This window comes from Procambarus clarkii, chromosome 14 (assembly GCF_040958095.1).
Source record: "Procambarus clarkii isolate CNS0578487 chromosome 14, FALCON_Pclarkii_2.0, whole genome shotgun sequence".
Lineage (NCBI taxonomy): Eukaryota > Metazoa > Arthropoda > Malacostraca > Decapoda > Cambaridae > Procambarus > Procambarus clarkii.
In genome coordinates this window covers 35958607-35982663 of record NC_091163.1, presented here as the reverse complement: position 1 = coordinate 35982663, position 24057 = coordinate 35958607, and the positions used below count along the sequence as shown (strand labels likewise).

The window sequence follows — 24057 nt, the reverse complement described above, 5'->3', positions numbered from 1 at the left end:
TCACCACCACATACACCACACAGCCACAAAAGTCTCAGACACGGTTGGTATACTTCCTAAAGTCAGATATAATGTTCCCCACTCTGCTATCCTCCCATTATACTACCCACTAATATATCCATATGTAATAATAATATTAATATATTGACAGGAAGGAACAATGGGTTGTTGAGATTACATAATGGTATTTTACCATTGATACCAAGCCATTTTTTTTACCACAGACGTGGCCAGACTTTACAGTGCTAACCAGCATATATACATTTTCTTCTGTCCACCATGGACAGGGTTAGAGAAGTGTTAAACATATAGTTCAAGGGTTTATTGAACACTCAACCACAGAAGGTGATTCGGGGCTTTTAAAATGCTAAGCTAACCTACATACGTAAATACATAGATACACAGATTTACGTCTGCCCTACATAAAGTGTTAGATGTGTCTTTTACAGTGTCATTAATGTACATTTACAAAGGTGAAATGCAATTCTGATCAGCTTTCATATATACTTTATACACATACATATACATACACACGCACATATATGTACACATACATATATACATACATGTACACATACATATATACACACACACATGCATTCACATACATTTGTCTCTTTTACGCTGACAGGGTGAGATAGCTGATAAAGAAACTAGTGTGCCATTAAGCACTTAATCACTGAAGGTGATTAAGGTGCTTTTACAAGCTCAGGTTATATAGTTACATCATATATATACATTATATAATTGATACATTACATGGTTAATCTTGGATACAAGTCCAATATATCATCAAGTGTTCCAGTACTCATATAGAAAAAGGGAAAAAGGAGAAGCAAAAATCATCAATTAAACAAGTTGGTCAACAAACATTATTGTTTGAAAATACCAAGACATGGGTTGACCTTTAGGGGTAAGGTAGGTTACATGGAGTTAATTAGGTAGTACTTTGTTATTATCTTAAACTGGTTGAGAGAGGTACAGTCTTTAACATGGTTGGGAAGGTCATTCCACATTCTGGGTCCCTGGATTTGTAGAGCATTTCTAGTTTGGTTAAGTCGCACAATATCTGATTTTAGAAAGTATACCGACCGTTTTGTAAACTTTTTTGGTTGTGTGTTGTATATGGTGCTGAGTTCAGTCTTCTGTCTTACATATGGTATCTGTGCATGTGGTGCAAACCACCTCAAGTCCATCATCACCCAGCAAAAATCTGCTATCAGAACAATAACAAACTCGGCTTTCAGACAACACTCAGCTCCCTTGTTTAAACCCCTAAACATGTTAAACATAAACTCCACACATTCTCTTGTGTCAGTTACATTTACAAAATCTTGTTCCTAAGTGGAAATCCTGCCCTGAAACTCTCCCTGGACAGATGTAATAGGACCCATTATCACCACACCAGAAATAAATATCTCTTTGATATCCCCAGAGTCAAACTTAATCTGTGTAAACACTCTATGCAAATAAAGGGACCCAGACTATGGAACTCACTCCCTAGTGAATTAAAAAGCTGTCTAACCTACACCTTATTAAAAAGCAAAACCAAAAAGTCGCTAATATCATCGTCATAGTGTCCTGCCTTGTGCTTCAAGCCCCACACTGTATCTAGTGCTGCCCACTCCACCAATATATGTGCCTTAACCATACAACTTTACCATTGTTATCATTGATATCATATGTCATGGTTATGTTGAACCCATATTTTACTACTATGTACCTAGAAATAATCCTCAATTAATCCTCAAATTATGCTACAATATACCTGTTGATAATCCTCAAATTTTACTAAAATGTACCTACTAATTTTCGTCAAATTTTCTTACAATCTTCCTGTTAACAATTTTTCCAATCTTGCTATAAATTACCTGCTTAAAATGATCAGTTAGATTAAGGACCTGAAGCACTCTGCGTGTTAGTGGCTTTACAACCATGTAAACACATCAGTGCTATATGTACTCTCATAAACCCCTTCTACCGTCTTGTATATATGTAAGTAAATAAATGAAAAAAGTCATTCTTAAGAAGGAACTAATTATTTATAAGGAGCTAGTTATTAAGTAATATTAAGAAACTAATTCGTAACTAATAATAATGGACTAATTCTTAACTAAGTATAAGGAATACATTCTTAACTAAGTATAAGGAATACATTCTTAACTAAGTATAAGGAATACATTCTTAACTAAGTATAAGGAATACATTCTTAACTAAGTATAAGGAATACATTCTTAACTAAGTATAAGGAATACATTCTTAACTAAGTATAAGGAATACATTCTTAACTAAGTATAAGGAATACATTCTTAACTAAGTATAAGGAATACATTCTTAACTAAGTATAAGGAATACATTCTTAACTAAGTATAAGGAATACATTCTTAACTAAGTATAAGGAATACATTCTTAACTAAGTATAAGGAATACATTCTTAACTAAGTATAAGGAATACATTCTTACCTAAGTATAAGGAATACATTCTTAATAAAGAACAAGTTCTTAACTAAGTATAAGGAATACATTCTTACCTAAGTATAAGGAATACATTCTTAATAAAGAATAAGTTCTTAACTAACAAGAAGCAGCTAGTTCTTAACATAAGAATATAGGTAACTAGAGAAGGCCTATTGGCCCCATACGAGGCAGCACCTAATTATACCCACCCAATCCCACTCATATTTACAACCTACACATGTCTATCCTACACAATGTCTATCCTACACATGAAACAATCATGGGATCCTACTTCTGTTATATCACGCGGTAATTGGTTCCACAAATCAACAACCCTGTTACCGAACCAGTATTTACCCAGGGTCTTTCTTAAACTTATCTAAATGGGTATAAATTCGATAAGTCTTTCTAGACTTATCGAATATATACCCATTGTTTCATGTTCTGTCTTGTGTTGATACTTTTAATACCCTATTAATATCCCCCCTCATAAAGCCATTATATATATACATAATATAGATAAAGCTTGGGCTTCACACGCGAGGGGTTCACGGTTCGAGTCACCTAGAAGCTGGGGGCCAGATTCACGAAGCTGTTACGCAAGTACTTACGAACCTGTACATCTTTTCTCAATCTTTGGCGGCTTTGTTTACAATTATTAAACAGTTAATGAGCTCCAAAGCACCAGGAAGCTGTTTATAACAATAACAACAGTTGATTGGCAAGTTTGCATTTGTGTAAACTGTTTAATAAATGTAACCAAAGCCGTCCAAGATTGAGGAAAGATGTACACGTTCGTAAGTGCTTGCGTAACTGCTTCGTGAATCTGGCCCCAGATGAATGGAACTATACCCTTGTTATGCCCATTTATTCACTTGTACACCTCAGTCATGTCACTCCTACACCTCAGTCATGTCACTCCTACACCTCAGTCATGTCACTCGTACACCTCAGTCATGTCACTCCTACACCTCAGTCATGTCACTCCTACACCTCAGTCATGTCACTCCTACACCTCAGTCATGTCACTCCTACACCTCAGTCATGTCACTCCTACACCTCAGTCATGTCACTCCTACACCTCAGTCATGTCACTCCTACACCTCAGTCATGTCACTCCTACACCTCAGTCATGTCACTCCTACACCTCAGTCATGTCACTCCTACACCTCAGTCATGTCACCGCTAATTGTTCGCCTTTCTAGAGAAAGTATATACAGTGTTGTCACTCTCTCTTCATAGAGAGAAAACATGACTGAGGAAAACATACAGGTTTAGTAAGTGGTTGATGAATGCTGGTGGTCCGGGTGAGTCCTGATGGTCCGGGTGAGTCCTGACGGTCCGGGTGAGTCCTGATGGTCCGGGTGAGTCCTGATGGTCCGGGTGAGTCCTGATGGTCCGGGTGAGTCCTGATGAATGCTGATGGTCCGGGTGAGTCCTGATGAATGCTGATGGTCCGGGTGAGTCCTGATGGTCCGGGTGAGTCCTGATGGTCCGGGTGAGTCCTGATGGTCCGGGTGAGTCCTGATGGTCCGGGTGAGTCCTGATGGTCCGGGTGAGTCCTGATGAATGCTAATGGTCCGGGTGAGTCCTGATGGTCCGGGTGAGTCCATATCTAATCGGAATTGATTTTTCAGCATGCCAGACGTGTTGATGAGCACGGAGAGTGTCTGTGCTCAGGTGGGCTCAGTCTAAGGTTGAGGATCCTGGCGAGGAATAGGCAGTAATTGTGATGTATTAGACCTAGTCATCTTATACAACAAGTCATAGTTGTGGTGTAAAAGACGCAGAGTTTTAGGCAAGTGGAACACAAATTCAAAATAAAAAATTTGAAGTTTTTTAATTTGAATTTGAAAAGCACAAATTTCAAAGTCACAAAAGTACAAATTATCAAATACACAAAACACGACCTGATGGGCCGACAACAATAACAACAATAAGTACATTAGTACAAGTATAAAGTACCCAAACCCGCACCCAACAACCCAACCATTGAAACACCACAGAACAAGCCTATTGGCCCCAGAAACCACACGGAGAGGCACAGATACATAACTACAATAAAAATAAAGAAAACACAAAAATGAACACAGAAACAGAAGGCAAATGACAAGCAGGGCCAGACAAGCAACCCGAGGGGCAGCAACTACCACACAACAAGCACAGAATCACGCAAGAACCGAGTAAACAAACCCGGCCCATCCACACTACCACACACGCACACACACACGCACGCAACCGCACCTCACATCCACGCACACAAACGGACACAACACAAACACACACAAAAATCACTTGAAAGGTGGAAAGACCTCAATGAGTGGCGAATATTTCTGAGAAAACTCATGCAGATGATATTTCAGCTTATAGGCCTGCCATACTAAATACTCCATGTCGGGAGGACAACGGTCCCCTGCCTCAGGGGGGCGGGCATAACCTCAGGAACCACCAGATCAGGCGGCAGCTGCTGGAGCTGGGCGGCAGTAGTCGCGTAACGAGGGAAGGTAGACTGAACCACTCCCTCCCTGGAGGCAGAAGACACGCAAGGAGTGGATAGACGCCACCGAGACCGCCCCGCCGCCGGATGCACAGGAGAAGACGAAGGCCGCCGAGCCGGCAACACCACCCCCGACACCGCAGGAGACGCAGAAGAGACGCCCGGAGACGGGAGAAACAGGGGACGAAACTGGGGACTCGGAACCCCCAGAGCGAGCAGTCTTTTTTAATACCACCAGCAGGAGGAACCACCCCCCACGCAGCCCCAGAACCATCCCATGCAGGCAACACACCGGAAGCAAGCTCCACAGGCACCACACCGGGAGCAAGCTCCACAGGCACCACACCAGAAGCAAGCTCCACAGGCACCACACCAGAAGCAAGCTCCACAGGCACCACACCAGAAGCAAGCTCCACAGGCACCACACCAGAAGCAAGCTCCACAGGCTCCACACCAGAAGCAAGCTCCACAGGCACCACACCAGAAGCAAGCTCCACAGGCACCACACCAGAAGCAAGCTCCAAAGGCACCACACCGGGAGCAAGCTCCACAGGCACCACACCAGAAGCAAGCTCCACAGGCACCACACCAGAAGAAACACCACACTGGCAGCCGCAGGCACATGGACCTCCGCCACTGCCGGAGAATGTGACGCAACCGGAACCTCACCACCGTCGCTGGAAGACCCATCATCGTCGAATTCTCCCACAAAAGCCCAATCAGAAGATCGTCGAAAACGCTTGGGCACTGGCCGCACATAATCAGAGCCGGATGTTGACCCAGAGACCCGGTCAACACAAGCCGGGCGAACCGACGCTCTCCGCAGGACGGCAGCATCCTCAACCACACAGGGAACCAGGTTGAGCACAGTAGGAGGCCCCACAGCCACCCCAGCACAGTAGGAGGCCCCACAGCCACCCCAGCACAGTAGGAGGCCCCACAGCCACCCCAGCACAGTAGGAGGCCCCTCAGCCACCCCAGCACCCAGCACAGCCTGGGCACACGGCGAGGGTGCGGTGACAGGCACCACAGCTGAAGAACAGGAAGACAGGGGAGACTTGCAGACGGGAGCCTGAAGAACCACAGGAGTATCCGGGGCAGGACGAACACCCGACGGTGACACAGCCTCCTGAGGAGAGGCAACAGCAACAGGAGGTGCAACAGGCGACACAACCTCTTGAGGAGAGGCAACAGCAACAGGAGGTGCAACAGGCGACACAGCCTCCTGAGGAGGGGCAACAGCAACAGGAGGTGCAACAGGCGACACAGCCTCCGGAGGAGGGGCAACAGCAACAGGAGGTGCAACAGGCGACACAGCCTCCGGAGGAGAGGCAACAGCAACAGGAGGTGCAACAGGCGACACAGCCTCCTGAGGAGGGGCAACAGCAACAGGAGGTGCAACAGGCGACACAGCCTCCGGAGGAGAGGCAACAGCAACAGGAGGTGCAACAGGCGACACAGCCTCCTGAGGAGGGGCAACAGCAACAGGAGGTGCAACAGGCGACACAGCCTCCTGAGGAGGGGCAACAGCAACAGGAGGTGCAACAGGCGACACAGCCTCCTGAGGAGAGGCAACAGCAACAGGAGGTGCAACAGGCGACACAGCCTCCTGAGGAGAGGCAACAGGAGGTGCAACAGGCGACACAGCCTCCTGAGGAGAGGCAACAGGAGGTGCAACAGGTGACACAGCCTCCTGAGGAGAGGCAACAGCAACAGGAGGTGCAACAGGTGACACAGCCTCCTGAGGAGAGGCAACAGCAACAGGAGGTGCAACAGGCGACACAGCCTCCTGAGGAGAGGCAACAGCAACAGGAGGTGCAACAGGCGACACAGCCTCCGGAGGAGAGGCAACAGCAACAGGAGGTGCAACAGGCGACACAGCCTCCTGAGGAGAGGCAACAGCAACAGGAGGTGCAACAGGCGACACAGCCTCCTGAGGAGAGGCAACAGCAACAGGAGGTGCAACAGGCGACACAGCCTCCGGAGGAGAGGCAACAGCAACAGGAGGTGCAACAGGCGACACAGCCTCCGGAGGAGGGGCAACAGCAACAGGAGGTGCAACAGGCGACACAGCCTCCTGAGGAGAGGCAACAGCAACAGGAGGTGCAACAGGCGACACAGCCTCCGGAGGAGAGGCAACAGCAACAGGAGGTGCAACAGGCGACACAGCCTCCTGAGGAGAGGCAACAGCAACAGGAGGTGCAACAGGCGACACAGCCTCCTGAGAAGAGGCAACAGGAGGTGCAACAGGCGACACAGCCTCCTGAGGAGAGGCAACAGCAACAGGAGGTGCAACAGGCGACACAGCCTCCGGAGGAGAGGCAACAGCAACAGGAGGTGCAACAGGCGACACAGCCTCCGGAGGAGAGGCAACAGCAACAGGAGGTGCAACAGGCGACACAGCCTCCGGAGGAGGGGCAACAGCAACAGGAGGTGCAACAGGCGACACAGCCTCCGGAGGAGGGGCAACAGCAACAGGAGGTGCAACAGGCGACACAGCCTCCTGAGGAGAGGCAACAGCAACAGGAGGTGCAACAGGCGACACAGCCTCCGGAGGAGGGGCAACAGCAACAGGAGGTGCAACAGGCGACACAGCCTCCTGAGGAGGGGCAAGAGCAACAGGAGGAGCATAAGGCAACACACGGGGCATGGCAGCAGCCAAAGAGTCGTCCACATCCACATCCACCGAAGCCTCCTCCACAGGGAGCAGCGGGAAGTCGTGCTCACGGAAGAGGTTGACGGGCGCGACGACAGGTGCAGAGCACCCAGCAGCCTGATGGGCCAAGAGGCCACAACGGTAACATGTACGGGGCTGACGAGCATAATACACCCTAACGTAACAACCCAGAAGCTTCACTTGAGACGGAATGTCTGCCCTGCAGCCTTATTCCCAGGGTGCGAATGTTCGACCGCACACCCTTAAGCGACCCGAGGAGAGCAGGTGCAACCGCACACTGACGACCGCTCCAAACTGGCCGAAATAATATGCCTCAGCAGCCCCTCCGGGAATTCCAGGGGCGCCCGATGCACGCTAACATACGTGATGGCACCACAGCGATCGGAGACAGTCACAGCGCCTGCACCTTCGGGCAGGGGCAAGGTCCGCCCCTCGTAACGACGTAAAAACGCCCTATACACCTCCCCCGTCGTCAGTTTAACAATCACCCTACGGGCAGTCACCAGCTCAACACCATAAATATCCCCCACAGGGCCCCGCAGCATGTCACACAGCACCAACCCCACCTCAGGATAGTCTGCCCGATCAGAAAACTCGAGGCCTACAGACTGGGCAGGTACAACAGGGGGAGGGGAGCCCCCCATGGCGCCAACACGCCAAACTGCACCCTCCCACACGCAACTCCAGGTAGCAACTGGCAGGGCAGACGAGCACGTCCGCACCCCCTGGTGTCTAACGTGGCAATCCTTTCCTGTGACATGACAGGGGAGAGTGTTTACATTTTACGACGATTGTGTCCACTTACATATAGAACTTCCACACCCCTACAGCCACGACCACAACCTTCCCCCTACATGCGATCACAACCCCCTCCCCACATACGATCACAATCCCTCACTGCCCACAAACAAGAGCCCTGTAGCCCCCCCTTGACCTATCACCCCCCCCCCCTCCTCTCCCCAGGTGAGGAGCGGGCCGGACACTAACACCCCCTCCTCTCCCCAGGTGAGGAGCGGGCCGGACACTAACACCCCCTCCTCTCCCCAGGTGAGGAGCGGGCCGGACACTAACACCCCCTGCTCTCCCCAGGTGAGGAGCGGGCCGGACACTAACACCCCCTCCTCTCCCCAGGTGAGGAGCGGGCCGGACACTAACACCCCCTCCTCTCCCCAGGTGAGGAGCGGGCCGGCTATGCCTGCACCATCGAGCCTCCGGGGGCAGGTGTTGCTGACCACAGCCCAGGTGTCGCCGCCCGAGGACTTCTTCCGTGGCGTGTCGCCGCTGTGTCGCCGGATGCTGGACGACATGACCGCTGTGCGGGAGGCTTACGGCGACCGCTGGCACCGCTTCTCTTATCAACAACAGTGTCGCGTCCTCGACCAGGCTATAGTGGACGAGGTAGGCGCCACCTTCCTCTTACCCTTCTCCTATATCACATGTATACCAAGTATATTGTGATATATTCCTCGTAGTGAAATTAAGTAGAATATCCGTGAACTGTTTTCCAGACTTCTCTATCTGTTCTTCAGCCAGGACTTAACCCGCCGGACCACACTGACTCTTCAAAACATTTGAAAGTTGTCAGACTCCTGACACAATCCCCGACAGAGGTCAAGCGTCTGACCGCTTCCATGAGCACCACACCAGAAACAAACACCTATTTGATATTCCAAGAGTGCGACTTAACCAAACTAGAAATGCTCTACAAATCAAGGGACCCAGAATGTTAATGACCTTCCCAACCATGTCAAAGGCTGTACCTCTGTCAACCAGTTTAAGATAAAAACTAAGAATTACTTATTCAACTCTAAGTAACCTTCCTTACTTCCTAAATGGCAGCCTATGTTCAGCTATCATTGAACATAAATTACTGAACAAATCTACAAGGGCCGTGATGAGGGTTCGAACCTACGTCCGAGATAATCCCAGTCGCGCCTTAGTCGATGGCGCCACGACATGGAAAACAATTACAACCGGGAGTGTTACTGCCACCACTCCCGGTAGCCCCACTGACCCTTTATTACAACCGGGAGTGTTACTGCCACCACTCCCGGTAGCCCCACTGACCCTCTATTTTGTTCTCCATATTTGTCCCACTTTATGACCCAAATGTTGTCCGTGTTAATGGCACAATCATTATTAATGTATTAAAATTTACTACAACTGTTCACTACCAGTGTCCCCCACCAGTGTTCCCCCACCAGTGTCCCCCACCAGTGTCCCCCACCAGTGTCCCTCACCAGTGTCCCCCACCAGTGTCCCCCACCAGTGTCCCCCCACCAGTGTCCCTCACCAGTGTTCCACCACCAGTGTCCCCCACCAGTGTCCCCCACCAGTGTCCCCCACCAGTGTTCCACCACCAGTGTCCCCCACCAGTGTCCCCCACCAGTGTCCCCCACCAGTGTCCCCCCACCAGTGTCCCCCCACCAGTGTCCCCCCACCAGTGTCCCCCATCAGTGTCCACCACCAGTGTCCCCCACCAGTGTCCCCCACCAGTGTCCCCCACCAGTGTCCACCACCAGTGTCCCCCACCAGTGTCCCCCACCAGTGTCCACCACCAGTGTCCCCCACCAGTGTCCCCCACCAGTGTCCACCACCAGTGTCCCCCACCAGTGTCCCTCACCAGTGTCCACCACCAGTGTCCCCCACCAGTGTCCACCACCAGTGTCCCCCACCAGTGTCCACCACCAGTGTCCACCACCAGTGTCCTCCACCAGTGTCCCCCACCAGTGTCTCCCACCAGTGTTCCACCACCAGTGTTCCACCAGCAGTGTCCACCAGTAGTGTCCCCCACCAGTGTTCCCCACCAGTGTCCACCACCAGTGTCCCCCACCAGTGTCCCCCACCAGTGTCCACCAGCAGTGTCCCCCACCAATGTCCCCCACCAGTGTCTCCCACCAGTGTCCACCACCAGTGTCCCCCACCAGTGTCCACCACCAGTGTCCCCCACCAGTGTCCCCCACCAGTGTCCCCCACCAGTGTCTCCCCCACCAGTGTCCCCCACCAGTGTCCCCCACCAGTGTCCCCCCACCAGTGCCCCCCACCAGTGTCCCCCACCAGTGTCCACCAGCAGTGTCCCCCACCAGTGTCTCCCCCACCAGTGTCCCCCACCAGTGTCTCCCCCACCAGTGTCCCCCACCAGTGTCCCCCAGCAGTGTCCCCCAGCAGTGTCCCCCAGCAGTGTCCCCTACCAGTGTCTCCCCCACCAGTGTCCCCCACCAGTGTCCCCCCAGCAGTGTCCCCCAGCAGTGTCCCCCACCAGTGTCCCCCCGCCAGTGTCCCCCAGCAGTGTCCCCCAGCAGTGTCCCCCAGCAGTGTCTCCCCCACCAGTGTCCCCCAGCAGTGTCCCCCACCAGTGTCCCCCACCAGTGTCCCCCAGCAGTGTCCCCCACCAGTGTCCCCCACCAGTGTCTCCCCCACCAGTGCCCCCCACCAGTGCCCCCCACCAGTGTCTCCCCCACCAGTGTCCCCCACCAGTGCCCCCACCAGTGTCCCCCACCAGTATCCCCCACCAGTGTCCCCCACCAGTGTCCCCCACCAGTGTCCCCCACCAGTGTCCACCACCAGTGCCCCCCACCAGTGTCCCCCACCAGTGTCCACCACCAGTGCCCCCCACCAGTGTCCACCACCAGTGTCCCCCACCAGTGCCCCCACCAGTGTCCCCCACCAGTGCCCCCCACCAGTGTCCCCCACCAGTGTCCCCCACCAGTGTCCCCCCACCAGCAGTGTTGTCCTGGTGTGTTGCAGGCGACGGTGCTGAAGTACGAGGCCGGGGGTGGTGAAGGTCCGGACTGGCAGTACTTCCCCAAGCTGAAGCTGCCCACGGGCCAGAAGGTCGTGTGTGACGAGAACCTCACCGCCCGGGGCTTTGTGAGTACTCTACACGCCACCTGTATACACCCACCTGTATAGTGCCAGCTGTCTACACCCACCTGTCTACACACACCTGTATAGTGCCAGCTGTGTACACCCTCCTGTATAGTGCCAGCTGTGTACACCCACCTGTATAGTGCCAGCTGTGTACACCCACCTGTATAGTGCCAGCTGTGTACACCCACCTGTATAGTGCCAGCTGTGTACACCCACCTGTATAGTGCCAGCTGTGTACACCCACCTGTATAGTGCCAGCTGTGTACACCCACCTGTATAGTGCCAGCTGTGTACACCCACCTGTATAGTGCCAGCTGTCTACACCCACCTGTATAGTGCCAGCTGTGTACACCCACCTGTCTACACCCACCTGTATAGTGCCAGCTGTCTACACCCACCTGTATAGTGCCAGCTGTCTACACCCACCTGTCTACACACACCTGTATAGTGCCAGCTGTCTACACACACCTGTATAGTGCCAGCTGTCTACACCCACCTGTATAGTGCCAGCTGTGTACACCCACCTGTCTACACCCACCTGTATAGTGCCAGCTGTCTACACCCACCTGTATAGTGCCAGCTGTGTACTCCCACCTGTCTACACCCACCTGTATAGTGCCAGCTGTCTACACACACCTGTATAGTGCCAGCTGTGTACACCCACCTGTCTACACACACCTGTATAGTGCCAGCTGTGTACACCCACCTGTCTACACCCACCTGTATAGTGCCAGCTGTCTACACCCACCTGTATAGTGCCAGCTGTCTACACCCACCTGTATAGTGCCAGCTGTGTACACCCACCTGTCTACACACACCTGTATAGTGCCAGCTGTCTACACACACCTGTATAGTGCCAGCTGTGTACACCCACCTGTCTACACACACCTGTATAGTGCCAGCTGTGTACACCCACCTGTATAGTGCCAGCTGTGTACACCCACCTGTCTACACACACCTGTATAGTGCCAGCTGTGTACACCCACCTGTATACACCCACCTGTATAGTGCCAGCTGTGTACACCCACCTGTATAGTGCCAGCTGTGTAGAGCCACCTGTCTACACACACCTGTATAGTGCCAGCTGTCTACACACACCTGTATAGTGCCAGCTGTGTAGAGCCACCTGTCTACACACACCTGTATAGTGCCAGCTGTGTACACCCACCTGTCTACACACACCTGTATAGTGCCAGCTGTGTAGAGCCACCTGTCTACACACACCTGTATAGTGCCAGCTGTGTAGAGCCACCTGTCTACACACACCTGTATAGTGCCAGCTGTGTACACCCACCTGTATAGTGCCACATGTGTACACCCACCTGTATACACCCACCTGTATAGTGCCAGCTGTGTAGAGCCACCTGTCTACACACACCTGTATAGTGCCAGCTGTGTACACCCACCTGTATACACCCACCTGTATAGTGCCACCTGTGTACACCCACCTGTATAGTGCCAGCTGTGTACACCCACCTGTATAGTGCCAGCTGTGTACACCCACCTGTATAGTGCCAGCTGTGTAGAGCCACCTGTGTACACCCACCTGTATAGTGCCACCTGTGTACACCCACCTGTATAGTGCCAGCTGTGTACACCCACCTGTATAGTGCCAGCTGTGTAGAGCCACCTGTCTACACCCACCTGTATAGTGCCACCTGTGTACACCCACCTGTATAGTGCCAGCTGTGTACACCCACCTGTATAGTGCCAGCTGTGTAGAGCCACCTGTCTACACCCACCTGTATAGTGCCACCTGTGTACACCCACCTGTATAGTGCCAGCTGTGTACACCCACCTGTATAGTGCCAGCTGTGTAGAGCCACCTGTCTACACCCACCTGTATAGTGCCACCTGTGTACACCCACCTGTATAGTGCCAGCTGTGTAGAGCCACCTGTCTACACACACCTGTATAGTGCCAGCTGTGTACACCCACCTGTCTACTCACACCTGTATAGTGCCAGCTGTGTAGAGCTGGCTCTATACAACCAGGTGTATATACTCAGTAGTTAGAGTGGGTAGTTAGAGTGGGTAGTTAGAGTGGGTAGTTAGAGTGGGTAGTTACAGTGGGTAGTTACAGTGAGTAGTTACAGTGGGTACTTACAGTGGGTACTTACAGTGGGTAGTTACAGTGGGTAGTTACAATGGGTACTTATAGTGGGTAGTTACAGTGGGTAGTTACAGTGGGTACTTACAGTGGGTAGTTACAGTGGGTAGTTACAGTGAGTAGTTACAGTGGATAGTTAATGTTATGGTACATGGTTATGGTTCATGGTTATAAGATAAACAGGTAGAATGATGCATTATTACAACTTTCTGCGTGTGGGTCCGCGGGTGGAGTCTCCTCAGCCCAGGTGAATGGAACACTAATATTAGACTTTGTTTGTCAGTCGTGCAGCTGGAGGGACGAGCACTCGGCGCCGTTCTCGTGGCACACCCGCTCCCAGATGGACCTGACGCTGGACACGCCCCCAGCCACGCCCTCCCACCCCAGCACGCCCGTGGAGGCGCCGCCCACCACCACAGCAGGCGAGGGGCGTGTCATACCCGGCGGGCGGGCAGTGTACACGGCACGACCCCTCTCCCTGCCACGACCCCCCAGGTTCCGCTGGCACTACGACCCCCCGGACGACCCCCCTGACCCCCCGTCTGTGGTCGTGTCCGCCCCAATGTGCGCCACTTTGCCCAAAGACCTCATCTGTGGTTCCAAAGGGTCGCCTTCGGCGTCGAAGTATATGCTCATACGTGGCAAGGGCGAGCACAGTGAGGGAACTGGGTTCCTGGCCCGGGTCCGAGGCGCAGTCGCAGCTCTCACTGCGACCTGCTTACCGCTGCGCACTTCTCAGGGCCAGACGTCTCTCTTCTCCCTGCACCGCGCATCTGATGGCGGCGGTGAGCCTGATCTACGGGCTCCCAGCGCCAGGCTTCAGAAGGCACACGTCCTGGTAAGTTCACCTGATGGTCCGCCCTGCGCGGCCACTCAGGTCAAGGCGGCCACAAGTGGCCACACCTCAGACGACAAGACTCAAGGTAAGAGTCACAAGCTTCCATCACTCTCAGCGCTCTCCAGCGACCCTACTCTTGGCGGCTACGTCTGCTCTCTGCCAGATGAGGACGATGACGGGCCATACACCGCAGCTCCTGGGGCCACACATGGCCCAGTGGCCCCTCACGGTACAACACTCCTAACACCCACAGTGGCGGAGAGTAAAGGCAATATGGCCACAAGTATTCCTCCGCCGGCGGACCTGCCCACTCCTCTGGCCACGCCAACCATGGCTGACCTGACCCACAATGTCACCTTCATGGGTCCCGGAGCCCCGTCCTCCCGCCCGCCGCCCACACCGTCCCCCGGCGCCCACGGGGACACCTGCAGCGGCGGCGACACCTCCGAGCCCGACTCCATGACGGACACTCTGGACACCCCGAGGGAGGAACAGCCTCTCCTTCGTCACAAGAAACATTCGGAGGCTCAAGAGGACCTGGATCCATTGTTTTCCTCAGTCTTATCAACCAAGAGAGAGGTGAGATAAATTATTTCAATATAGTTTCACTAACTGCATTATTTTCTTTACCAACGGCATGCTGGCAATTTTCTAAAGGCAATAAATTATATTTTAAATACATAACTAACGTGATGTTGCCATATATAGAGACTAATATTGTACTAAAGAATAACTAAGTTCTAAGATCTATTTCAGAGGAGGCAAATGCTTCGCAGTATTAAATAATGAAGACATTGAAGTAATAGAAAACTTAATTTGTGTCTTTCAGAGCAACATTCCCAAGACAGGCTTTGATTTCCTTGACAACTGGTAAGATTATCAAGACATCTGACCTGGCAGCTGGGGTCACACAGCAGCAGCTGGGTCACACAGCAGCAGCAGCTGGGTCACACAGCAGCAGCTGGGTCACACAGCAGCAGCAGCTGGGTCACACAGCAGCAGCAGCTGGGTCACACAGCAGCACCAGGGTCACACAGCAGCAGCTGGGTCACACAGCAGCACCAGGGTCACACAGCAGCAGCTGGGTCACACAGCAGCACCAGGGTCACACAGCAGCAGCAGCTGGGTCACACAGCAGCAGCAGCTGGGTCACACAGCAGCACCAGGGTCACACAGCAGCAGCTGGGTCACACAGCAGCACCAGGGTCACACAGCAGCAGCTGGGTCACACAGCAGCAGCAGCAGCTGGGTCACACAGCAGCACCAGGGTCACACAGCAGCAGCTGGGTCACACAGCAGCAGCAGCTGGGTCACACAGCAGCAGCTGGGTCACACAGCAGCAGCTGGGGTCCCACAGCAGCACCAGGGTCACACAGCAGCAGCTGGGTCACACAGCAGCAGCAGCTGGGTCACACAGCAGCAGCAGCTGGGTCACACAGCAGCAGCAGCTGGGTCACACAGCAGCAGCAGCTGGGTCACACAGCAGCAGCAGCTGGGTCACACAGCAGCAGCTGGGTCACACAGCAGCAGCAGCTGGGTCACACAGCAGCAGCAGCTGGGTCACACAGCAGCAGCAGCAGCTGGGTCACACAGCAGCTGGGTCACACAGCAGCAGCAGCTGGGTCACACAGCAGCAGCTGGGTCACACAGCAGCAGCTGGGTCACACAGCAGCAGCAGCTGGGTCACACAGCAGCACCAGGGTCACACAGCAGCAGCAGCTGGGTCACACAGCAGCTGGGTCACACAGCAGCAGCAGCTGAGCCACACAGCCGTTATAAAGAACTGTCTCAGTGTGGGAGTAGTTAACAGGTGGAATGCATTAGGCAGTGATGTGGTGGAGGCTGACTCCATACACAGTTTATAATGTAGATATGATAGAGCCCAGTAGGCTCAGGAACCTGTACACCAGTTGATTGACAGTTGAGAGGCGGGACCAAAGAGCCAGATATATATATATATATATATATATATATATATATATATATATATATATATATATATATATATATATATATATATATATATATATAAATATGACAGGAACTTCAGAGCTGTGTGGAGGGACGAAACAGTATGCCAAGTGAAAATTAAACTAAAAAGAGATACTCAGGAATAGTGAAGGCTCCTTTGACAAGATGCCGGCTTCCTGTCTCTGTGGAGGCCACTAAAGATGGTATGGCCGCTCAGGTAACTTCAGGTATAAGACGAAGAGAGCAGCAAGTGTGATTGTTGTGGAGACTAATTGGTATCTGGCTGGAGTTGTACCAACGTGACCCATTGTGTCATCACACAGAAAACATGTGCAAAGAGACAACATGCTGAACAGACACTTATACATCATAGACTTTATATACATCATAGACATTATATACATTATAGACATTATATACATTAAACGTTTAATGTTTTGTACGCGAAAATATCACCAGAGAACAATGAACTTGCAAGAACGTGTTATGTCAATGAGGAAGTGATGTACTCACCTAGTTGTGGTTGCTGGGCTGAGCTTTGGCTCTGTGGTCCCGCCTCTGGTCCAGCTGGGAGTGTGAGAGGTGGGAAGTGTATGACTCCATTGTACGACTTCATTATTGCCTCATCATCAAAGGCTTTACTCTTTAATGACAGTGAATGGTTGATGAAGTGAACATAGCTGAACATTTAGCCCGTGATTCATGACAATAAATACTTGTATGCATATATAACTTACTCTTAAGGTGAGACATCTGGCAACTGAAGGAATATTGTGTCAATGGAATGGTTCTAAGTGTGACTCTTCCCTCTTTGGGAGCCCAGGCTCCGTTTAATGCCTTTGTAGTCAGTAATACTTTAATGAGAGATCACAGAGGCGCTCTACTTAGTATGGCGGGGTAGAGCGACGGTCTCGCGTCATGCAGGTCGGCGCTCAATCCCCAATCGTCCAAGTGATTGGGCACCATTCCTTTCCCCCCGTCCCATCCCAAGTACTGACCCCCTTCCAAGTACTATATAGTCGTCATGGCTTGGCGCTTTTCCCTGATAATTCCCTGCCTCCACTTAGCATCCAAATAAACTGTGAAACACTCATGCCTGATACATTCTTCTGAGCAAATTCAATCTGGGAGAATAACATTACTCCGAAGTCACTTAAGCTTTATTAGTGACTTGAAATGTTGAGCCTCAAACACACTTTCAAAGTCTTCTTTTCTTCCTGAAAATGAACTCAATACAACATACTTAAGTATAGACAAATGTGTCAGATGTGCAGGGCTCACGGAGCTAAACAGATCAATATGTATATATCCGTTATCAGTCAATTAAGTAACGTAGAGAAACGTTACATATCAGCCAGTGATATCCCCTACCACGCTGTGCTGTTATCAGCCATCACGATGCACAAAGTGTAACTAACACTGGAGAAAATATTTCAAACTAGCGCCGCTGAAATACATAATTCCTCTCTTACACATGAAATGCCTTGACGTCTCGCTCCATCCGGCGCCTCCATATAGTCCAGGATGGCCCGAAGCCTCCCTAACTTTTCTGATCACACACGGTGACTGGGTCATTACTGTAGCTACTTTGTTTATCGTGTGTGGAATATTTAGCGGGAAACATTAGTTTGAGCGAGTATGAAGACTTCCTTGTAAGACTGTACTATAGCGTCGTAATCTGGAGGAATAATACCAGGAAGCTTCCTGTAGGTATAGCAGCGTGGCCCGGCCGTGGCCTGGCCGTCGCCTGGCCGCTGTCACGGCAAACTTTTGTATAACCCTTAGTACTCTACTCATTGCACTTTTTCACCGGTATTAAAGTCTTTTACTGCAATTATCGCCTTTCATTGAGCCTTTTACACATGTAAGATTGTATATTTTGTTTTTCAATATATATATACTGTGTATATATATATATATATATATATATATATATATATATATATATATATATATATATATATATATATATATATATATATATTGTGACGAGAATCTGTAATAATAGAGCAGTGACCACACACAGAGATCACACTAACGTGATGCATCAAATGAACAAATCCACAAGGGCCGTGACGAGGATTCGAACCTGCGTCCGAGAGCATCCCAGACACTGCCTTAATCGACTGAGCTACGACAGGGTAAAAGGGTTGAAACCGAAGTTCTACTGAACTTACTGGATCCCGTAGCCTCTCCGAGGCACAAACCAGGCTTTTACACAACACCCCCCCCCCTGCACCCGAGCTATGTGTGATGATGTAAGGGCGAAGACAGTCATCACATTAATGCAGATATTTTGCAGCGCATGATGTAAACAATGTATTAACTCATAATCACAATATCTCTGTAATCAGCTTGAACGTTAGATCCCTAGGTAAACACTTCGATGATGTTAGTGCCTTGATTGAAACTATTGACAACAAATTCTCTTTTATTATACTTACTGAAACATGGTTGAAAGAGGATACTACTCAACTCTTTAACATGCCTAACTACTCGGCAATTCACAACTGTCGTCAACTTCAGAGAGGTGGTGGCACTGCTCTTTACTACCACCAAGAACTGATATTCTTGAAAGAAATTAGAACAAGAGACTGCTGTGGGGAGTATATCTTCGCCAGCTTCAGAGTCAAGGGTGCCGAGTCTGTCCTGTCTGTGGGTGCAGTCTATAGAATTCCTAACACTGATGTGTCCGAATTACACTCAAACCTTAGAAATCTAATACTAGATAACAAACTGAACAAAAACCATCTAATTATCGCAGGGGACTTTAATATTGACCTCTGCGAGCCTGAACACCCTACTGCTGTTAGCTTCCTCAACTGTATGAATTCCTGCTTCCTCATACCCTTAATCACTAGACCTACTAGAATCACTGATAGCACTGCCACGACTCTAGATCACATCAGGACAAACATAACCACTCCGCTTACTTCAGGTATAATCATCGATAGCACTACAGACCACTACCCCACATTTCTCTTAACCTATCCTAAACTAATACAACTATGCCAATAATTTATGTTCTTAATATAATAATAATCATTCAAATAAACTAATTGGAAACAATTTATTGAAAATAAAGAAAATCACTCTGCCTATTAGGCAAATCGGGCTTTGCATAGTAGGCCGAGAAGGGCATTCTGGCTACTAGGTACGACATGTTATATATATATATATATATAAAAACCTAGAAGGGGTACCACCTCTGGTGCAAATGTAGGGACCCATAGCCTCGGAGAAGAAAATAAAGAGTACTCAGAGAAGACCTTGTGGATCCTCACTGAACACTTTGATATTTTCTTCTCCTACCACCCCTATTCTTTTGTTAAGTGTGTATATTTATCTAACTTTATTTGAAAATGTCATTACACAAAAAAAGTTACAATATTGATTACATACAGGGTACAAGGCTGCTTGTCACAAGTTGAATAGCTCCTCCAGCTCCTCAGATGGCAGGCAGGAACCATGGATGCAGTGAGCATTTCCTCTCTGGATTGCCACACTAAGGCGCTGAAAAAGAAAACTGGCAGCTCTGGGGTCTCTAGTTGTTTCGATTAGCTTAGACCCCAACTCCTTTAAAAAGCTAGCAGCACTTTTACCCCAGGCACCAAGTGTCTCTGAGGCAATGGGGACAAAATTGTAGTGGTGCTCAAGGTCTCTGTATTTACGTGACTTGGCCGCTTCCCGGTGATTGGCAGCTCCTCCTGCTTGTGTAGCACTGAAGTCAACATAGGTACTGGCCAAAGTTGAAACACAAGTGTAGTCCCACACCAACTGTCTACCATTCTTCCAGGGGTTCACCGTAATTCCGTCTGGGCGACCGACAGGCTCATCAGAGTTGCGGGACATTAGGTAACGGGGCTCTCTCTCTGCTGGACAACCGGCTGTGGTAAGGCTCCTCTTAATAATGTCATTAACCTCGCCGTGTCTTGCATGCCATCCTCCCGTCCTTTGGCAAAGAAGGCCATGCCGTCCGTATCTGTCGGCCTCTGCCTCGCCGCAAATACACTTGTATTTGGTGTGGATTGGGGCAGCTAGGCGGAGAGCCATGGCAATTCGGAGGGCCTGCGGTGTGAGACGGGTGCCGGTTGCTGACATTGGGGTTGCTAATAGGAAATCACCTGCATGGGGAGCTGCACAGCTCTAAGTCGGGCAGTGTCATGTGGTGTCGTCGCAGCTTCTAGCAAAGTTGCAGCTTCTTGGTCGGCAATGGGGCGATCCCAGCTGGATTGCTTATGGGCTTCAGAAGGCGGTGGTTGGGGTGCTGGTCCTGCGAGAGAGACCCATTTGGTTGTGCAGTCTGTGAAGCTGGGATCATGCACCCCTGCCTGTTGAACTAGGTGCTCAGGTAGGATTTCCTTCACCAGGTTGTCAGACCCCACTGAAGAGGACAGGAATGCTGGTACAGCAATTTGTGTTGCTGTGCGCACGCCAAGGCCCCCGAGTCTGACAGGAAGGGAGGCCTGTTTCCACTGTGAGTCGCTGAGGGAAAGATTGAGGGCTTTTTCTAGTGTTGATTTCAGCAAGCTGTCATACTCTTCTAATTTAATATTGTTGAAAGATGGCGAACATCTTAGAAAGTAGGTCAGCCTGGGAAGGGACAAGCATCTGGTGATGAGGTAAAGTGCATCATGAGCATCGATGTCTTCAATCCTCTCGTTCATCCTCTTCAGGTCAGTGATCTTCTTACCAAGGACCCCGTCGATGGCATTCCTTCCAAGAGGAGCACCTAGGAGTGTGCTGTCCTCAGGGTTGGTTGTATGAATGTCAGGCAAAACAACCTTTATTTGCTCTATTATGTGCTGGTTGGTGGAGGTTATTTCGCACTTGGAAGGGTTCAGGGTGAGGCCTAGGCTTGCTCCTTGCTCCTGGATTATTCTTATGTCGTCCAAGAGTGAGGCTGGGGAGCCGGCTAGAGTACCATCATCCAAAAACCAAATGTTGAGCTCACTGGACAGGTTATCGGTGACTTCCTTGATAACTAGGCAGAACAGAAAAGGAGCAAGGGGGTCACCTTGTTGGACACCTTCTTGTGATTCAATTTCATGTTCCCCAAAAAGCAGAGTTAGATTCTTGCTGTAGCATGAGTTTACAAACGGGTAGAGGGAAGGAAAAAGGCGATGAACTGCACTGAGTACTGCATCCCTTCTAACCAGATTGAAAGCATTTTTGAAGTCCAACTTTATCAGGGCTTTTTCATTCGTAATGTTGGCAATGTAGGCTCTAGCTGCATGAGCCGCTGCCTCACACCCTTGGGGAATGCCAAACCCAAGCTGTTTTGGCTTCAGCATGTCGGCTGCTGCCTGACTAACTGCTCTAGCAGCAGCCTTAGCGACGAGACGCCGGAGTGAATTGCCGACAGCTATCGGTCTGATTCCTCCATCTTTTTTCCTCAGGGCACAGAGGGTAGCGCCAAAAAAGAGAGGCCGTATGGTCTCTGGTATGTTGCCAGCTAGACATGTGTTGGCGAATCTAGTTAGTTCCACCAGGAGGCCCTGTGCAAAAATAGGACATATGGTATCATATATATATATATATATATATATATATATATATATATATATATATATCATATATATATATATATATATATATATATATATATATATATATATATATATATATATATATATATATATATATATATATATATATATATATATATATAAAATTAGAAGATATTTATTTTCCAGTCATGAACATAGACAGGTAGTATGCCAGCATGTCAAAAATCCAATCCTTCCCATAAGAACCCTTGATCACAATGGTTAAAACAAAACATATTAGTGTATTATAATAAACCAATTTATTTACTATATTCTCAGGTTTATTATAAAACCAAAATCAACCAACCAAAGCAGCTACTGCAAGTAGCAGTTACACGTAACCACATCTGTCGGCTTGCACCGTGGCGCAGAATCGGGTCAGTCAAATACAACCTTCATGTGAGTGACGTTGCCATACCACAGGCAACACACCGACCCAGCTGGCTCTGCACACTCGACTGCCACAGGGACTCCAATAACAACATACCGTACTAGAGAAGACACCCAGACAACAAACCACAAAGTTGACCGTATTTTCCGCCAGAAAGGGTGCAAGACTTTAAAAAACAAAAATGGATCAAATACCCTGCATCTATTGCACCCAGATGGGAACCATAGTACCATAGGGGTGTGGCTAGCATGGTCAAACATACTAAAACAATTTCCCCTACAAAATTTGTTTGTAAAGTAGCGGGGCATTTTTACAGGTCGGAAAATACGGAATATGTTGTATCTGGTGGGAAACACGAATGACAGTTTCACAGCGTGCTAAAATGTAACATTATGAGAATATATTATAGAGCTATTTCATCTCCCTACACTCATTTCCAGTCTCATGCAGCAAATACAAAAATACTTTGACTTTGCAAATATCTTCACAAAAATAGGACATATGGTATCATGAACTTTGTAATGCAAGGGTTGTCATTATTATGAAGGTCATTTATACATCATGTCAACTTTGTTGAAACATGAAAACTCAATGTACATTCACTGGTGCAGTTACAAGTTTGTTTTACATGTGTACAATTACAACCAAAATAGTGAATAATAATAACTCTACTTCACTTCACATACAAAATTCAACACTAATGTGGCTTCAAAAATGTTTACTATACACCTGTACAGTACTTAAAAATAAGGGAAGTGACTTAAAAATACTGAATAATTAACCAATTTAATTGTCATCTAATCAGGATTTAACATACTATGTTTTTTTTTTAAATTACATAAAGAATTTAAAGTATGTACTGTATATCACTAAATTTTAACTTAGAATTAGCATACAAACACAGAACCATTCCCAATTACAAACACATAATGATTCCACACCAACACATAATCCATTACACACCAACCATAATCCATTACACACCAACCATAATCCATTACACACCAACCATAATCCATTCTCAATTACAACCGGTAAATTTAATTTTCAACGTCGTCATTACGTAAATTTATTTTAAAAACGCAAGCACTGCATCAACATGACGTAGATAAGTTTGTTGAACTTTTGCAATCATCTACATACGGCTTATAGCTCCCCTTTGTCTCCTAATAATCTATTTAGTTGAACCAAACACTACCAAATATTCCTGTCAGTAAGACACACAAGTTATAAAAACAAAACCTACTGCAAAATTGGCCTGCATTTAATGCCACCGGATACGAGCCAGTTCAGTAGGTCACAGGCAAATATGATCAAAAATCCACAAAATATCTTAATAATAGGGGTGCCCCTAATGCAGAGATGTGCTATATGGCAGAACACACAGTAAATGATCATTTTATGTAGATAGTGATCTGTGTGTATAATTACCTAAGAGTAGCTACAGGATGAGAGCTATGCTCGTGGTGTGTGTGTGTGTGTGTGTGTGTGTGTGTGTGTGTGTGTGGTGTATTTTATATATATTATATATATATATATATATGTCGTACCTAGTAGCCAGAACGCACTTCTCAGCCTACTATGCAAGGCCCAATTTGCCTAATAAGCCAAGTTTTCATGAATTATTTGTTTTTCAACTACCTAACCTACCTAACCTAACCTAACTTTTTTGGCTACATAACCTAACCTAACCTATAA

The 24057-nt window shown here is 48.9% G+C and overlaps 2 protein-coding genes across 2 annotated transcripts in view; both read left to right on the top strand.

Moving 5' to 3' along the window:
* Nucleotides 1-18254, top strand: part of LOC123770163 (uncharacterized) — a 38399-nt gene extending 20145 nt beyond the window's left edge. The window contains exons 2-5 of the mRNA XM_045761837.2: nt 8805-9029; nt 11379-11501; nt 13894-15027; nt 15278-18254. Of these exons, the coding sequence (XP_045617793.2) occupies nt 8823-9029; nt 11379-11501; nt 13894-15027; nt 15278-15322 (1509 nt within the window). The 5' untranslated portion in view covers nt 8805-8822 and the 3' untranslated portion in view covers nt 15323-18254. The remainder of the gene's footprint in view (nt 1-8804; nt 9030-11378; nt 11502-13893; nt 15028-15277) is intronic.
* Nucleotides 5042-7693, top strand: LOC138364791 (uncharacterized). The gene is made up of 2 exons (XM_069324765.1): nt 5042-5602; nt 5978-7693. Exons 1-2 carry the CDS (start codon nt 5042-5044, stop codon nt 7691-7693), a joined length of 2277 nt encoding a protein of 758 aa, XP_069180866.1.
* Nucleotides 18255-24057: the final 5803 nt, after the last annotated feature.